At 35.4% G+C, this 18,306-nt stretch overlaps 1 protein-coding gene across 2 annotated transcripts in view; it reads left to right on the forward strand.

The window, feature by feature from the left end:
- The window catches only part of ric1 (RIC1 homolog, RAB6A GEF complex partner 1), a 49,583-nt gene that overhangs the window by 3,892 nt on the left and 27,385 nt on the right, over window positions 1-18,306 (forward strand). For both annotated transcript variants that reach the window (XM_058758312.1, XM_058758311.1), the window contains exon 2: window positions 6,972-7,079. In XM_058758312.1, coding sequence (XP_058614295.1) covers window positions 6,972-7,079 — 108 coding nt within the window. The remainder of the gene's footprint in view (window positions 1-6,971; window positions 7,080-18,306) is intronic.

Here is an 18,306-nt window from a genome sequence, read left to right on the forward strand (position 1 = left end):
GAACCCCACTGACTTTCATTACATGAGCAAAACACACAGCAGAAAGAAACAAACTCATAGAGGTTTGAATGAGATGAGGGAGAGAACACAGAAAGAGCATTTTTGGGTGAACTATCCCTTTAAGCAAGTCAGTAGAGTTGACTTATTTATATATTTAACATTTTCAGTATTTTGACTAATTTGTTCATCTAGAAACAAGATTTTCGCAGATTTTTTCCTTTGGTTTTTGCTTTGCTATATTTCTCAATTGTAAGTAGCTTTGGATAAAACCATCTGCTAAATCAGTACATCAGTGCACAAAAATATTGTTGACCTTTGTTTGGAACCATTTTATGGACTATATTGACAGTATTGTGTAAAATATAACTTGATTGTTTGAACTTCTCATTAAAATTAATATTACATAAATACTACTTTAAGGAAATATTTGTGGCCATTTGTTGTGCGTGAATTTAAGATGAACTGCGATTTAGAAAAAAGAATGCATTTAGGAACATTTTTTTGTGCATATGGACGTTTTGTGAATCGTTCAGGAATTTTCATACGTTCATATGTAGAATCATTCTGCACATGGGTTTGTAAATGAGGCCTCAGCATTTGAGATCTATAAATAAACATATTTCAGACTGAGGAGATTCACACTTACAACAGCAGTGGTGAAATGAATCCTCAGTGTGTGTGTGTGTGTGTGTTTTGTAATGCTGTGAGTAGAGGTTGACCGGTTCATCGGTTTTGCCGATTAATCGGCACCGATAGTTAATTGCCACAACTATCGGTTATCGGCAAAAATCCATGCCGATAGTTTTCTGGTTTGCAACCGTTGCTGGAGTGGCTGAGAAGGGTCCGCTGGCATTATACAGTACGAGAGCGGCCTCTAGAGGCGGAAATCGCTGACAGCACGTGTTGTTTATTTTGACACGTGACACTGCGCGCTGCACAGAGCGGGAAACTCCAGATGCGCATTTAAATACAGCCGACAGAAAATCCTTCCGCGGAACAGAGCGCCATTCACATAGTTTTCTATTAAATTACATTATATTTGTCCCAAATCGTTGTGAATGTATATAATGACTTCACCCTAGGCTATAAATTATGTATTGTGCATTTTTCAGCAAAACATTTATCTTTCTGTGGCTCTAATAAAGTCTGTATGCTTCATATAGAGAGCTGTAATAGATTGCGATTTCTCTTTCCACTTGCTCTGTTTTTTTTTAAACACCGAACTTCAAACTCATTTATGCCACATTGTTCATTCTCGAAGCAAACTTATGTCCGTTTGGTGATTTAAATAAATTGTTTTAGACCGCCACTTGATTTGAATGCAAAGCGTCTGGTGTGTGTGATACCTCTGAGTTCTCCTAGACGCAGCGCTGCGCTTTTGCCCGGTGTATGACTGACTTTTCTTTTTCTTTTTTTTTTTTTTTTGATTAGATAATTATCAAGTGTTAAAAAATAGAAGCAAATAAAGTGTGTGAGTACACATACAATATCCATATGTATGTAATTTTAATGCTATGGCCTTGTGTAGATATTTAAACATGGCCATCTTTAAGCATGACTGTTGAAATTAAATGGTAATACTTAACAATAAGAGTCCATTTGTAGCATTAATGAAAACTGTAGAAGTATTGTTCCTTGTTAGAGATTGTTCATTTCAGCATTCACTATTAGCTACTAATAGGCTATGTTTTTAAATTTTAAAGTTTCTTCTTTTAACATCAGCAAATTATGAAATAACTTTAATGATCAATATAGTAAATAATATTTTTTTTATGGTATGGTTCAGTACTTTTGCTGTAGGGGTGTGCGATATGACGATTTTTGATCGTGGACGATAAAAATGTCTCCACGATCTGCTTTTGAAGAAATATCGTAGTATCGTGCTACAGCGCACATTCTATATTATTCGGATCTGCTTTAAAGCCTTGCCGGTTAAATGTTTTATTCACGTGTCGGTCTGATGTGCGCTTTTTCTGAGCCCGTACACCCGAAGCGCGCGTGCTAAAGCCTGTCAAAAAGCGCCTGATTACTGAAGTTATCTTGTGCACTAATACTGTCAAAACACACAAGGTTTATGTATAGACTCCGTTGCTTATGTCTAAAATGAGTAAGTAAACAGCTAGGAGTAAACGGATGCTTGCAGGTCTTAAAGGGGTAGTACTGAACATGCTGCCGACTGTCATTAAAGGGATAGTTCACCTTAAAATACAAACCTGTATTAATTTTTTTTCTTGTGCTGAACACAAAAGAAGATATTTTGAAGAATGTGGGTAACCAAATAGTATCTGGTCCACATTGACTTTTGATAGAAGGAAAAAAAATAAAATAAATAAATCACTGGGGACCAGCAACTGTTTGGTTTTCCATGTTCCTCAAAACAGCATTTATGTTTCGCAGAAGAAACTCATTCAGGTTTAAAGAAACTTTTGAATGAGTAAATGATGGTATAAATATAAAACACTTTTTATTTTGGGGTTAATTATTCCTTCAATGTTAATAAAACACCAAAACACAAAGAGAAAAATCACTCACTACTCTTGACTGAAAAACGCTAATACAGTTGATTTAATAGGAATCAATCTATATAGTGTTTTATTTTTATATTTGTTGATTCAATTTATTGAATGCTCCTGCTAAATACACCTATTGTACCTGAAAATAAAACACAGTTTTATTTGTATAGTATGTGTATTTGTAATGTGTATCTTTGTTCTCATTTTTTAATAACAAAGATAAAATAATGACAAAGATTTTTATCTTCGCACACTTTGGCCTAAATATCCGCCATTCTTTTTTTAATATTTTTGTTACCTTGAAAGGTTTTGTCTTTATAATAGGGAAATTAGTTTGGCTGTAATGCTCAGACAACTTGCAAAATAGTAAAACCAACATGACAAAGAATCGTGATAAAATCGTGAATCGTGATTTTTCTTAAAAATATCGTGATATAACATTTTTGCCATATCGCCCACCCCTATTTTGCTGCTTTTTTTTTCTTCTTTTTTTAAATAGTAAAACACTAGCTCTCTTTCAGTATCCATTTTGAAAACTATCGGTTGATTTAATCGGTATTGGCCAACCTAGCTATCGGTATCGGTAAAATCCACTATCGGTCGACCTCTAGCTGTGAGATCATATAGCATAGGACTAGAGGTGGGCCATAAGTGAACAATCACCATAATAATAACCTTCACAGCTGTTTGTGTGACGTTCAGATAGTTTGCTGTGTGCCTGTTGAATTAAAATCACTGTACATCAGTCATTGTGATGATTTTACAGCATTGGTCTGTTTGTTTGAGTAGCAACACATGTCAACTTCTGACTCGGTCTCAGCCAATCATGTGAGATCTGTTTGACTGACCAATGACAGACAGAGTGCTTGTAAAACCTGTTTGGAAACAGTCATTATTGTTATTTTTGAGTTCCTGAATGCTTCAGTCTGTCTTTTAGTTGTGTGTCTGCACATTTACAAATTACTGACATAAAATATCAGGTAATGGGTTTTAGTGATCATCAGTGCTGTCTCCATCCACTCGTTTCCTGTGATGTGAATCATTCAGGTCCTAATATAGGCCTCAATCAGCTCAACATTTGCTGCTTTAGATATATTGTTTTATTAATCGTTTTTCTTTCTGTGTTGTTGGAGTCGTCAGTGTAACTGTACATTACCGCGCTTTTACCATGGTTAAGGGAGTTTTAAGTGTCTGCTTGTGATCTGGTGATGATGTGACATCTGCAGAGTTGAGCTCATTTGTCTGAAGAGCTGCTGGGTCGAATAATTAACTTAAAAATAGATCATTTAATGTGCCGTGACACTGAATCTAGGTGATTTATTTGAGAGATTTGCTCACATGTACGTGACAGCAAAAACACATGCACACACATGAGAAATATGATGAAGAGAGCAGGATAGTGATGCTCGTTTTGTTACAGTAAATCAATCACACAGATAATTCACAGCAGAGCAACATGAGTTCAGTGAAGGATCGATTCATGTTTCGTTGTGACTGACACACATCTATTTGTTTTTGTGGTTTGATGTCATTCAAGGCAATGAAGATGGTGAATTTAGGCATGAAACTGAAAATAAAACCATTGCTTTTTCATGCAATGGTACATATTGAGATTTTGGTCTATTTTGCTTTCATAGCATGTCTTTTTTTCAGACTAATGGAAAACACTCATTTAAGTGTTTTATTTTATTGCACTGTATCTATTTATGCATGTAGAGTTCAATTCCAGTCCATATCTTTGAAGAGTTTTTTTTTTTTTTTTCCTCATACACCAAACTTTACCGTTTTCTTCCTCTCTATATTCTGAAGGTTAATGCATTTTTTTTTATTTATTCATATCATTCACACTGATTTATACAACATTTTACTCCTAAAAACATGGTGAACGTGGTTTGTTTTGTCTGTTGACAGTATTTTCTAAAAAGAGAAATCCAAAATCTCCTCTGGAAATACTCTGAAAATATGAGAAAAAATCAAACTAGAGCTTTGAACCTTGCATTATTCAATGTTTAGATTTATATTCTAGAAATGTATGCAAATTGCAACATATTTAATTAGATGATGACTCATTTGCCCATTAAACATAGGATAACATTTCAGAAAACATGTAATACAAACTGTGGAAAATATGGGTATATTAATTAATTTTTTAGCTTATACACTCTAAAGGTTCTGCCTTTAAAGAAACGTGCAGCTCATATTCTTTCTAAAGTTTTTGAGCTAGTCATCACAAATGAATAGATAATAGAATGTTTTGCCCAGACAGTTTGTCAAGGTTAGTCAGTGAGTGATCACACTAGACTTCAATATTGAAGTGTTAAGACTTGTTCACACCAAGAACGGTAATTATATTAGTGTTCACAAAAGAGGATGATAATGGTCTGTTTGTTATTAGCATGCTGCAGTTTTATTGTCACTTTGTCTATTCTCTTCATTTTTAAAACATATAGTTGGTTTGAACAGTCATGTTTTAATAGAGACTAAACTGCATGTTTGTCTGCTAGATGTCCATTATGTATTTACTCTAAATGTTTTACATTCATTTTCACAAGCTGTTGAAATAATTCTAGGCCTGCAAAATGATTGATCACGATTAATCACATTCAAAATAAAAGTTTGTTTACATACTGTGTATATTTATGTATAAAATAAAAAAATGTTTTGTATGTATGCATATTTATTTATACTTGTATATGATTTTTATTATATATAAATATTTTAAATCTAACATATATTTTTCCTTGATATATACCTGTATTTGTGTGTATTTATACATAATAAATATACACAATACACACACACACAGTATGTAAACCAACTATTATTTTGAACGCGATTAATCGTTTTGCAGCCTTAAGTAACTGATGATTGAACGAGCATTTATTTGCACGTGTTCTGCGCTGCACATGTTGATTATGTCATAGGACAGGAAATAACATGTTCTCTGAGTTGGATTCAGATCTCGACTGAATGTTGAGAGTGAGTTCAGTTCATCTGCTGTATGAACAACAAATCATAGTGGACTGTTATTGGTCTATGCATATGATGTATGTGTATTAATTTTTGGTGTTTTCTCTTTAGTCTATATATGAAGATACAGGCGTCATGTGGGCTGACTGGCCTGAAATTCGTAAATAAGAAAACATTAAAGTTTAAAATGTAAATATCTCAGTTGTGTTTTATCAATGCCATTGTGGGAATAGAATCAGGAAGTGATTTTGTCCGTACAAATGGTCCAATAGTAAATATGTTTGTGTCATATCACCCGCTGTGAATGTGGCCGTTGATCGCCGCTCGTTCCTCTCGTGTGGAATCTGAAGCCTGTCTGACCTTTCGTGACCCCTGAACAAAACGCAGGCTTTCACGAGGAACGTCTTTCACACACACACTGAAGGTAAACGCAGTGTGATTCTGTGACGTTAGTGTTAAATTTTCATGAGTTTTACTTACACACACACACACACACACACACACACACTTTGTGTGTGTGTGTGTGTGTTGAGGTTTCCAGCTCCCCTTTGGCTGAATGAAACCAGCACTTTGCTTCCATTTTTGGGTGTTTTTCTTTGTGGCCAAGCGCTGTTCTCATCCGCACATCCGTCTCGTTTCTCCTGATGTGTTTCCCTGCTGCTCTTCGTTTCACTCGGAGAATGTTCTGCCTTTCTGTTGAACTGTAAAATAAAGACAGAAAGGCTACATCCCTAATCCTACCCAATACCTAAACTTAACAACTACCTACTAACTATTAATAAACAGCAAATTAGGAATTTATTGAGGGAAAAGTTGTAGTTAATAGTGAATAAGTGTTCCCTATTCTAAAGTGTTACCGTGAACATTAAACTAAAATGACTTGTATAGTCATAGTAGTAGCTTCATTCTGGAGTGTCATATTCCTAGACTAGTTCAGACATGCACTGATCTAGTGTGTTTACTGCAGCTGTGAGTTAGTTCCTCTGTCGTTTGTACTGTTCATAACACTTTCACTTCTGTGCTTTATAAGACCGATTCAGTTTCAAACTGAACTATGAGTTCGGTTTTTATATTTACTTAATGTAGTTGCTGTTTGTTTTCTATATAGTTGTGCTGGTTTTTCTGTGTGGTTGCTAAGGTATTATGAGAGGTTAATAGCTGTTGCTATGCAATTACTAGGGTATTTTGAGTGTGTTTAGGCTGTTGCTTTGCAGTTGTTAAGGTGTTGCAAGTGTTATTTGAAATTATGGGATTTAGTTCAGCTGTTTTCTGGTCCAGAAGGTGAAAATGTTGCATCTGAGCACTTGGTAAGCACACGTGATCTGAGCAATCATTGAAATGCTGCAGGACCACACTCACTCAGCTTTAACTCTTAGTGCTGGAGGTTTCAGCACATCACTATCAGCACTAGTACTATTTGGCTCGGTACATAACTAAACCACACTGACTCAAATGAATGTCTAATTCTTTCTTTCTTTCTGTCTGTAGCCCAGCGTGTTGATCGTCAGTTATATCGAGTCTGGGAAAGCGGCTGCGCAGTTCGGCTTCTATCAGCAGGTGGAATGGAAGCCTGACGACTCAATGATCGCAGTGGCGGTGAGTAAAACGCATCTGTCTCTCCTGTGAGTGCACTTTATGAGGAGGTGAATAGTCTCCGTTGTGTAGTGAGAACTCATCACATCATATCATCGTCCAGCAGGTGCAACTACGATGCCAAACTGTTGCTATACAGTTGCTAGGGTGTTCGGAGTGTGTTTAGGCTGTTGCTAGGGAGTTCTAGGCATTTCAAGGTGTTGCTATACAGTTGCTAGGTTGTTCAGCGTATTTTGGACTGTTGCTATGCAGTTTGCTAGTGGGGATGTAACGATTAACTGCGAGCTGGTAGAAAATCAATTCATATATGTGATTCAAATCGGTTGAGATGAATCGGTGTTCAATTAGGTGTTCTATGCATTTCAAGGTGTTGCTTTGCAGTTGTTAGGTTGTTCAGCGTATTTTGGGCTGTTGCTATGCAGATGCTAGGGTGTTGTGAGTGTTTATTCTGTCACTATGCAGTTGCTAGGGTGTTCCGAGTGTTTATTCTGTCACTATGGAGTGTTTATTCTGTCGCTATGCAGTTGCTAGGGTGTTGTGAGTGTTTTGGGCTGTTGCTAGGGTGTTGTGAGTGTTTTGGGCTGTTGCTATGCAGTTGCTAGGGTGTTGTGAGTGACTTAGTCCCATAGTTTTGCACACCTCTAGTTAGGGCTGTGCAATTAATCAAAAAACAGTTTCATTTTCGATTTTGGCCTCCAACAATTATGAAAATACAATAATTGAGATAAAATGGTTATTGCACCCCATTCCGCCCCCTTTCCAGCGCTGCGTTTTCATTCCTCCATAAAAGCCCAATTTCACGTGCAAATCAGTAAAATCATGTACACGTGTAATGGTAAGTTGGATCCGTGCGGCTCTTAAAGTGACAGTGGGCTGTATTCCTGCTGCGACTGTGTGCTTTATATTAATCAAACAACAAAAGACAAGTTCAAAATCTCACACTGCTCTTGACTGAAGGACTTTTGTAACTTTGATAAGAAACAAAGAAAGTTTAATTCTTACAGTGAAAACTATGCTGTTCAGGGCTCGCAAAATTTAAAAATCCCTGGTAGCCCTTCGGGCAGGTACTCTTCAGATTTTGGTAGCCCGAAAATTAATTTAACTAGCCCAAATTAAAAAAAGACCACTTCTTATTCAGAATCTTATTTCACTATTTACAGGGTATCTGCAGAATTTAAAAAAAAATTGATTTAAGGAAATTTATGACCCATTTTAAGAGCGTCACAAGTGAAATGAACACAGTATGAGCGGGGTTGGACAATGTCTATGGTAACATACAGTATTGAGCCATAAAATTACATGATTTTCAGTTCAGATACAGGTTTTACAATGTTATACAACAGCATTTCAGGCTATAGACCATTTTTATGAAAAGGGATAAGTCAAGCATATAAATTGTTAATTTAAAACGTATAAATATTACTGTCTTAATTGTTTACATTTTTAGAAGGCACATTAACTTCTCTCATTTACAACTCTGTGTTTGCTGCGTAAAAAGTTGATATTTGCATTGATCTGACCATAAACAGCAAGAAAGGTTTATTGGAAATGCAAATTCATTTTCTGCCACGAGGTGGCGCTTTAGGAGTGCTGAAATATTGCGGTTTCCCCGGAAACGCTGTACACAAAGCACCTCTGCGCTCATAAACGCTGCTTTATCAGGAATTATAGGTAAAATGAAATCAAAATGCCAACGACACGTTTCTGAGGACAGTCGGTTCCCTTCAGATACATTCACATAAAGACATCCGCGCCGCGTTTTGACTTGAAACGTGCAGCGCTCATTATTTATTCAATGACATCATTGCCTTTTGACGTTTAATCCGCTGTATCGCGACTCTTGTCTTTCCATCCCCAACTGTAAGACCTCTTGAAATTATAATTAAGACATTTCTTATACCATTTAACATATTTCAAACTTTTTATGGCCTTAAGTTTGATACAACTCATTTTAAGAATTTTTAAGGACCCGCGGGAGGTCTGTATTTAAGGAGCCCGTCGGGCAGGCAGTGATACATTTTGGTAGCCCGACTGGAAAACACTATAGCCCCGGGACGTCGGGCTAGCGATTTTGCGAGCTCTGCTGTTTTATTTTACATTTGATTATTCATTTCTGTAGTAGGCTGTTAACTGCTTGAGACTTGCATAAAAAAAACCTTAAAGCAGAGTTTTTCATTTGTATCTTTTTATTCTATTGTATTTGTCCTTTGCTTTTTTTTTTTATTACTGACAGTTTAATTATTTTCAATAATTTTGAGGTCTTTGTTTGTTTCTTACTAGGCTAAGTTACCTAATACTCTGCTGTGGTATTGAGAATTTCGCTGTTCTCTACAGTGTAGATGTCAAAGCAACTCTATTTACAGGAAATATATTTGATATCACTATCTTTAAATAAATCACTCATACAAAGTTTTGGTCATATGGCCCCCTCGTAATAGTGTTAAATAATCGTGATTATGATTTTTGCCATAATCGAGCAGCCTTGCGTTTAGTCTTGTGTGTGGAGATTTGATTGATTGATTGATTGATTTGATTGATGGATGTCACCACATTTCCCTGAATGTTCTGCATGCTGACAGTTCCTCTGTCGTTGTGCAGAGCAGCGTTAACCTCAGCGCTAACAGCCCTAGTGAGTCGCCCACATCAGCGGTATTTTAAGGCATTATGGGTGAAGTTAGGCGGCATAATTACTCCAGTCACACGTGTCCTTCACAGAGGAGACGACTGTTTAAATGTTAATGTGCATTCGTGCGTCCGTCACTGTGTACAGTGAACAAAACAAACGCTGTGGTTTCTCTTTTGTTTGGCTGATGAATGCTGTCATTCTGCTGTGTGAATGCAGACAGACAGACAGAGATGAGCAGAGAGTCTTCACACGCTCACATCTGTCAATCGCACTCATACAGCGTTCAATACTGCGCTTATATTAGATTCTCTTGCATTGATCATCACAGCATCCTCTAAAATCTGGAACCCTTTCTTGATTTGGATGATTAACCCTTTCCACCATCTGGACAGTTTATGTAGAAATTTGTTTGGTGCACTTACATTTTTGTTGATGTTTTGTACATTCAAATATACGTTTTAAATTAATTATTTTGTTTTATTATTTATAATTATTTTATTTTATATTTTTATATTCTTTATTTTATCATTACCGTCCCCTTTATCAAAAAAAACATTTAATTATATTTAATTATTTTTAAATTTATTGTATTTAGTTTATCTTTATTGTAATTTCTTAATTGTAATTGAATTGTGTTTTAGTTGGTCTTTAAACAAACTGATTATTTGATTCTTTGTTGTTTTTATTTTATTATTAAAAACGTTTAGGGTTAAATTAATTCATCCTATTAAAATGTATTGTAATTTTTATTGTATTTAATATTTATTTATTTTAGTCATGTTGTAAATTACTTAATTTTTCAATTTTTTTTATTTCCTCCCATTTATTATTATTACATTTTTATTTGGAATTGTTGTAATGTAAAATAAATAAATACATTTTAGTTAGTATGTAAATAAACTGATTATTTCATTTTTACGTGGTTTCTATTTATACTTTCCTCTTATTTACATTTTTATTTTAATTTGATTAATTTTAATTATTTTTATTTAGTTTTTGCACACCCTGTAATGGAAGGCATTTTCTGCCAATTTTAAATAAATCATGTATGAAAATAAATAATGAAATTGTTAATCTGGTTTTCATTTTCATTTTTACAATTAAATTGATTTATTTAATATTGGCAGAGAATGCCTTCCATAACCTGTATGTATTTCATAAAATTATAAAACAAAACACAACTTGGTCAATAAGGGGCTGTTTCTAACGCACTTTTTAAATATTTAATTGCACACACATGTAAGAGAGATGTTTCTGGCCATTGTCTCAGCATCTTGCGCCATAAGCAGCACATTTAAGATGCTGTGTCCATTTAGAAGTACTACTTCTCAGTATGTGTCCCGAAGCTGTATTTGGGTCAAAGACGAGACGTCACCATTTTTGTGTCCGCATCAAATTAAATTTACAAAAGTGATTTTACATACAAAATAAACATATTAAATGCAAGTAAAGTGTCTACTTTCATTTTTCAAATAACTTTTGTGAAAAAACAATGACAAAATATGAGTTAAATAATGCTCCAAAGTGTCAAATTGTCATTCAGCGTAATGGTCCGGACTATGATTTTACTAATACATTTTTAAATAAACGCATAAAATACCATGTTAAAAAAATATTTGCTTCTTTGGCATGTTACCATAACTGTTGGCTGTATTATATTAAAAGGACTGTGTTATTTTTTTCGTTAAGTATTGAAATAACTAGGGGACTTTTGTCCCGAATATGCAGTTTGTCAGAGGTCATTCAGTGTAACAGGATCAGGAAGCCATTTTGAAATTAAATAAACAACCAATAGTCATCAAGCAGTCTGTGACATTATCAAAAGCCCCCCTGAAGGCCGTGTGGCACTGCAGCAAGGTACGTTTATTGCTCTTAAATATTTGATAATTTCACCTTTTTATAGTGTGGTATCTTGAGTTACAATAACGCATGTCATTCAGTGAAATGCCAAAAAACACTTTTATTGTTAGATTTTTTTGAAAAATAAGTAGATGTTGTGAATAATTATGATGAACCTTTCTGGTCAAGTTCACTGTTTGATATAGGTGGCTAGTTGTTAGCCTGCAATATTAGCTTAAGTAGAAGTCTCGTCATTCAGGGTAATGCAAATTGTCTGTTACACCACAGTGTCACCCATTACACTGAATGACAGTGTCACTGTTTAGATAACATTTTTAGCATTTTATTTATATTTCAGATAAAGGGATGTTTAGCACAAAAAAAAATATATTAAACTTTATAAATATTAATGTTTTAATGCATTTTTGTCTTTTTTTTTTACTGATTTCTTTTAGATGCCCACAAACAAAGCGAGAGTTACTAGGCACCGGCAAAAGGTTAATGCAGACCCATTAGCTAGGGCAGCGCTTTTAGCAAGGAGACGAGAAAGGTATTGAGGAGTGCAATGTCACAATAATAGGGCTGGGTTAACTGCATGCATCAAAGGCCGCATTTACACTGCATGGTTCAAGTGACCCAATTCCGATTTTTTTTTTTTCCTCCCATGTGGCACAGATCGGATATGGCCCACGACTGTGTAAGCAGGAAAAAATCACATGGATTCCGATATTCTCCGATCGGTTTCAGGCCTCATTCATATGTGGAAATAAATCAGATTTGAATCGGATACGTGCATTTGCGCCTGCCGTGTAAGCGGTCAGATCGGATATTCCCCTGTAAATGCGACTCCTACGTCATTGAAAAGTGAGGTTTTTGAAACATTTCGCAGTACAGACAAACCTGTAAAAATGAAACATCTCTAGTTGAGTAGCAGAGTATTAATTTCGTTCGTTTGTGTTAAATAAAAGGCGATTTGACGCTGAAATGTGTTGCTTTTGAAATCACGCTGAGTGCTGTTGTCAGTGACGGCGGCTCGTGCTCAGACGAGCGCTTCAGTCCAGTTCGTTCCATTGAAACCACAAAATAAAATGCACACACACATGTCCCTGCCTTTGATATACAATCACTGATGAACGCATTTAGTTTTAATTACTAAAATAACACAGCTTAATATCTACCACCTGAGTATTATTCCACTCGCAAGCTTTCAGCGGAGCTGCGTACATCACTGTCCTGAAGAATTTGTACTAGGATATATAATTATTTTGATGTATAGATGTAACTATTGCATTAAAAACGTTTCTATATGAATTACATGTCAATAAATTAAACTTAATGTACTATTCAAATTGATTTGTGATGTCATATGCTATTTTTGGCTTGTTTCACCAAGTGCAGTGTAAAATGCACACATCTGATATGGGTCACTTTTAAAAGAAATGTAAGCACGTCGTCCAAAAAATCGGATATAGTCACAAAATCGGAATTGGTCATCAAGACCTGCAGTGTAAATGCAGCCAAAGTGGAGCTGGAAAGAATGCATTTGTGTGGCCTGAGACACCAGACAAACTATTTTACTTCACATCTGATGTGAAGGCAATAGTGTCTGAACCTGAGCCATTAACCCTGAGGAAGTCCAAACTCACTACAGCAGACTGGGAGAAATTTATAGAGTAGGCATCTCTCTCTCTCTCTCTCTCTCTCTCTCTCTCTCTCATGGATGAAAGGAGAGAAATTGATTGTATTACCACCATTTGTTTCACAATTGTTAAGGTGTGTGTGTATTTGTTTGTCCTTCAAGTTCCAAGTTCTCAGTGAAATGAGGGATATTGATTATATTATCACCGGTTTGTTTCAAAATTGTTAAGGTGTTTGTCCATCAAGTTCTCAATGAAATGAAATATATGATATGTATGCATTGTGGAATAAAATTATTATTTGATTCAGCTTCTGTGATTTGCTCAGGAATTTAATGATACAAAATAATATTCAAAACATTGCAATAATGGAAACAATGACAATATTTGCTCAATTTTTGTCAAAATGTCATTCAGTTAACAAACCATGGTCATTCGGTGTAACCAATATATTTATGTAAAAATGAAACAATATACTTATTCTGAGATGTACTTATTAAAATATGTAAAATAATATGTGCTCCTTCTTAAATTTTATTAGATTTTAATTGATTTTCACTTCCTTACAAAAATGTCTTGCTGACAAATGGGTAAAACCTAATGGTTTAAAGGATATTGGCGAAGTATAAAGATTTAAAATGACAAAAAATTAGTATTTGGGGGCTGCACTGTGATCTTTAAATAGAGTCCTGTAATATGTCATCAGATTATAGTTTTTCTAAAAATGTCTGATAAGATTTTTTTGCATAAAAATATTGTTGCACTGAATGACATTTTAGTGGTTGTCTTCTGTAAAATCAAAGTAAAAATGCACAGTAGTAATTATTTTTTGCTCAGAAAAATATAAAGTTAAACAGGACATATTCTAATGTATGTGAAAAAGACAAAATTTAAAGCTCTTTTACACTTATTTTTTTATGCTTGAAACCCCATTTTCGTCTTTGACCCATTTCCATCTGTGGTGTTGTTGTTGTGGGTCTGGTTCTGTCCGTCCATGTGTGTTCAGACACCAGATCTCTGTGTTTCCACTGCCGGACGTCACAGCGGTGCAGAATTACAGCACGACCGCAGGCTTGATTTCACCGCGTCTGAATCAACCGTCAATGTTTAGTCTTGATAGCAGTGGGTTTGGGTCATCAGGGAAGGACAGATGACGGCCGGTTATTTACTTCATGCAGGTATAAATAGTCGACTGTCAGGGTTTGATTCTCCATCCTGCAGCTTCATGAGTCACTGATGAAGATGACATTAACACGGATCTGCCGCTTCTAAATGTCACGAATATAAATCACGCTCACAATACAGCCTCAGCAGACTAGACATTAAAATATTCATTATGCATTACAATAATACATGTGCTGTTTGTAGTTATAGTTCAAAAGAAATAAACCTATAATTAATGAGTTTAACACTAATTTTGTTATCCAGGGTAGTAAATACTCCCGAATATTCCAGAGAGAAGTGCTCTGATTTCCTATGTTTATACTGTAAATGAGAGCACAGAGGATCATGGGATATCTGTGTTTACCAAATGATTCTGAAGCGGTTTTTCCTTTTTATCAAGAGCCTGTTCCAGATCACTTTTCACGAAATAATAGAAGTTAAAAGAAGGAAACTGCACGAAGAAATTGTCCTTTTCAGTTTTGGACACTTAATCAGGTTTTCAAAATTTTCTATGAAAAAAATAAATAAATAAATAAATGATTTTGATTATTATTTAACTTTTTCCATGTTTGTCATGGAAATGTAACAATGTGAAATCGCAATGGTCACAAATATTGCGCAATTATATTAAGTAAAAAGTATGTATATATATATATATATGTATGTGTGTTTATTAACATAAATAAAAAAATATTAAATTAATTAATAAAATTATATTTTCAATATAAAATATTAAGTGTCTACAGTGTAAAATGTGTATATTTTAATATAAATAAAATAGTATTTGTATTAATATTTTATTTTTTATTTATTTTGTGTGACCTGTGACCTGGCAACATGTTTCTAAATGCTTCTTCTATCTGAATGGAAGATACAGACGTGTGCTCTAGCCAGTGTTTTATCAGTGAAGTTGTAGATGAAACGGTACAAGCAGTTTCTTTGATGTGCTCGTAAAATCTGATGCTCCACACAGAGAACGTGAGTCTGTGAGTCTGAGGATTCTCTCTCTTGTGCTTTAATCTTTCGCTGGTGTCTCGTGAAAATCTCTTCTCAGCACAGAGGTTTACAGAGCGAAGGCAGATAGCAGCGGCCCGCTGTGGGATGTTTAGTCTGTTCTCCGACACACCAGACGCCTCCACACAGCCTGTGAGCTTCTGCCACTATGATCGATGGAGCATCATGGGTAATACTGGCGGCGCTGTGTCCAAAATGTTCCCAGGAGTTCAGTGATTGGCTGGAGCTTCAGTGAACTTCATTCACCTCAGAAAAACGTCCCACGAACAGAGCTGTGTGGGCTGCAAGTGATAAAACCTGCATGAAGATTCCCACAATCCTAAAAATAATGGATGTCTTTCTCACCGCCTGCAGCGTCTTCATCTGCTGTCTAGTGCAGTCTCTGTCTGTTCTGATATTGTGTTAGCGGTCTTTTGGGCTGCAGACTTTGGCCAGAAATTTGTGAATACGTATCAATATGGCGATAATAATAACCTTTCTTGTATAATAATTACCTTTTATGTATATGTTTTTATTTAATATTTTATATGTATAAAATAATAATAATAATAATTATTATTATTATTATTTGCTAAATAAAAAAATATAAAAAGTACAAAGTACAAAATAAAAATAAATAAAACCATGTTAAAGACAATAATATAATATAAGAACAATTTTATTTTGCATTACAATACTAATATTTTTAGCTTTCAGTTTGACAAATAAATAAAGGACAAAATAACCCAGACATTTGTCATTGGGCTTGACAATTTGGCCAAACTTTTGTGACCTATATTTCAGAATGGCTATAATAATACATATTCATTAATAGTAATATAATTAAATAGTAATTAAAATATTACTATAAAAATTAAATAAAATTAAATATAAAAATTGCTAAAAAGAAATGCATAAAATAAAAATAAAACAGTTGTAATATTTCACTGTATTTAAGATCAAATATTATGATAGAGTTGTTTTAGATTACAACTGTATAATTACAATACCAATATTTATGTCTGTCGTTTTTATGGAAATGCGTTGTTTTTGTTTTTGTTTTTTTGTCCTTACAGTAAAAGTCAATGGTGTGGTCTCGTCTAGTCTGTGTCTGTGCAGAGACTGTTACTGATTTCAGAATGATTTCGAGCTGAAGTTTAGTTGAGTATCAGTTGAATCTGATAAGTTTTGTTGTGGTTGCTGTGCTTCGCTCCGTCTCGTCGGTCAGATCTCAGGACTTTGTTTGTTTCCTGCAGGTAAATGAGGACCTGACGACATGCTTTAATCAAACCGTGAGTGTTTCTGCTCTGGATTATTTCCTGGGACTGAAACGCTCGACACGCATGTGAAATGTGTCTGACATCAGACACGGATCCAGTTTAACAGCACTGCTGAGATGCATTCGTGTCTGTGTTTGTGTTTTGGACTCATTTATCAGTTTGGAGTTTGTTTGCATGCGAGGAACACAAAAGATCAGCAGAGAGGAAGTCAGAAACATGCAGCGGTTTGATGGAGAATGGTGTGCGTCTCAAATCTGAGCTGGTTTGTTGTCACCACATCAACAGCCCGAGAGAACGGCTGACTGCAGCGTTTTTAATGCGTTTTCACGCTTTTATCTTCCTGTCTGTATGTAAATGTGCTGAGCGCTCAACCTGATGCCTTTCTAAAAACCACAACCACAAACACTTTGATTATTCAAGTGTGACAGTTTAAGTGCAGATTAATTTTTTAAATTATCGCATTTTTATTTTTTATATGAAACCAGTGCCATGTACAGCTTCAGAGGGAATGTTAGAGAGCTGTATGCTGGGATGATTGATTTCAGTGCATCTCTCCTGCTGTGACAGATGACTGAAGACTGTAATCTGAATTCATAAGGCACTTGGAAACTATCCATTATCCTGTGTGTACATAACGGATCAGATCCGCTGCTGGTCCGGTTCACTCCTGCAATCATCCTTCAGCAAACAAACGGTTCAGGACACTCAAAGAGACGCAGTTAATGACAGTGTTGTGTGGAAACACCGCAGACTGTAGTGTTAGACAGTTAAAGCCTGTTCACAGAGGGGTAATCTGAACCCTCTTACAATGATGCAAGCTTTTCCCCCTCCACAATAGTATTTTATTTTATTCTACACTTTTATTTTAGATGATCTTTTCTAGTTTTTTGTTTGATAAATAAGGATAATATCCTTTCCATTTTTAAGGGTAGTGTACTCCCCCATTGCTCATGTCAGCACTGATCAATGCATTTATTTCTATAAAGTGAAGCATGAGCTTCAGCTTTCCCCCTGTCGTTTACCCCTTACGTCACTAGCTCCGCCCTTGCGCCATCGCTCGTGACCAGAAGAGAAGGTGAGTCATTTTGAGGGGGAGGGGAGGTTAACATATTTGATTAAAGATTACAAAGACACATGAATTTTAACAAAATATTAAAGCGCACAGATAATTTATTTATAATAAACACTACAGTATTCCATTTAAAAAATAAGAGTTTTCAATTTTGAATTCATGCCGACTTTAAGGTATTTAAGGTCCAGAATCTGTACTCCACACATTGCTCAATTGATATTGTTTGTTTGATATGAACTGATATGTAAAGCACTTTCACTCAGGTATGCAAATGTTTCTCTGAACAGGATTTGAATTGTCATCAAAAGAGCAGTGTAAATGGATGCGATGCAAAACGTCAGCCGGCGTCTCTCGCCATGTTTTGCGTTACGGGAGCGTTTTCTTCAGCTGTGTTCTGGAATGCTGCTGTTTGAACAGCGACTTCCGTGCGATTCCTCCATCGTTAAGCAACCAGCAATAACAGGAAGGAGTGGCATTCCGAGAGGCTTTGTGAGAGTTTGTGGCTGCTTCATGTTATCAGACGTCTGCATGAATGATTCAGATGATGACAGATGTTCGTCTGCTCTCACAGCGCTAAATATTAAAGTCTGTCTAGTTAGTTTGTTGAAATAAACATCTG

The sequence above is a fragment of the Onychostoma macrolepis genome, chromosome 21 (genome assembly GCF_012432095.1).
Source record: "Onychostoma macrolepis isolate SWU-2019 chromosome 21, ASM1243209v1, whole genome shotgun sequence".
NCBI lineage: Eukaryota > Metazoa > Chordata > Actinopteri > Cypriniformes > Cyprinidae > Onychostoma > Onychostoma macrolepis.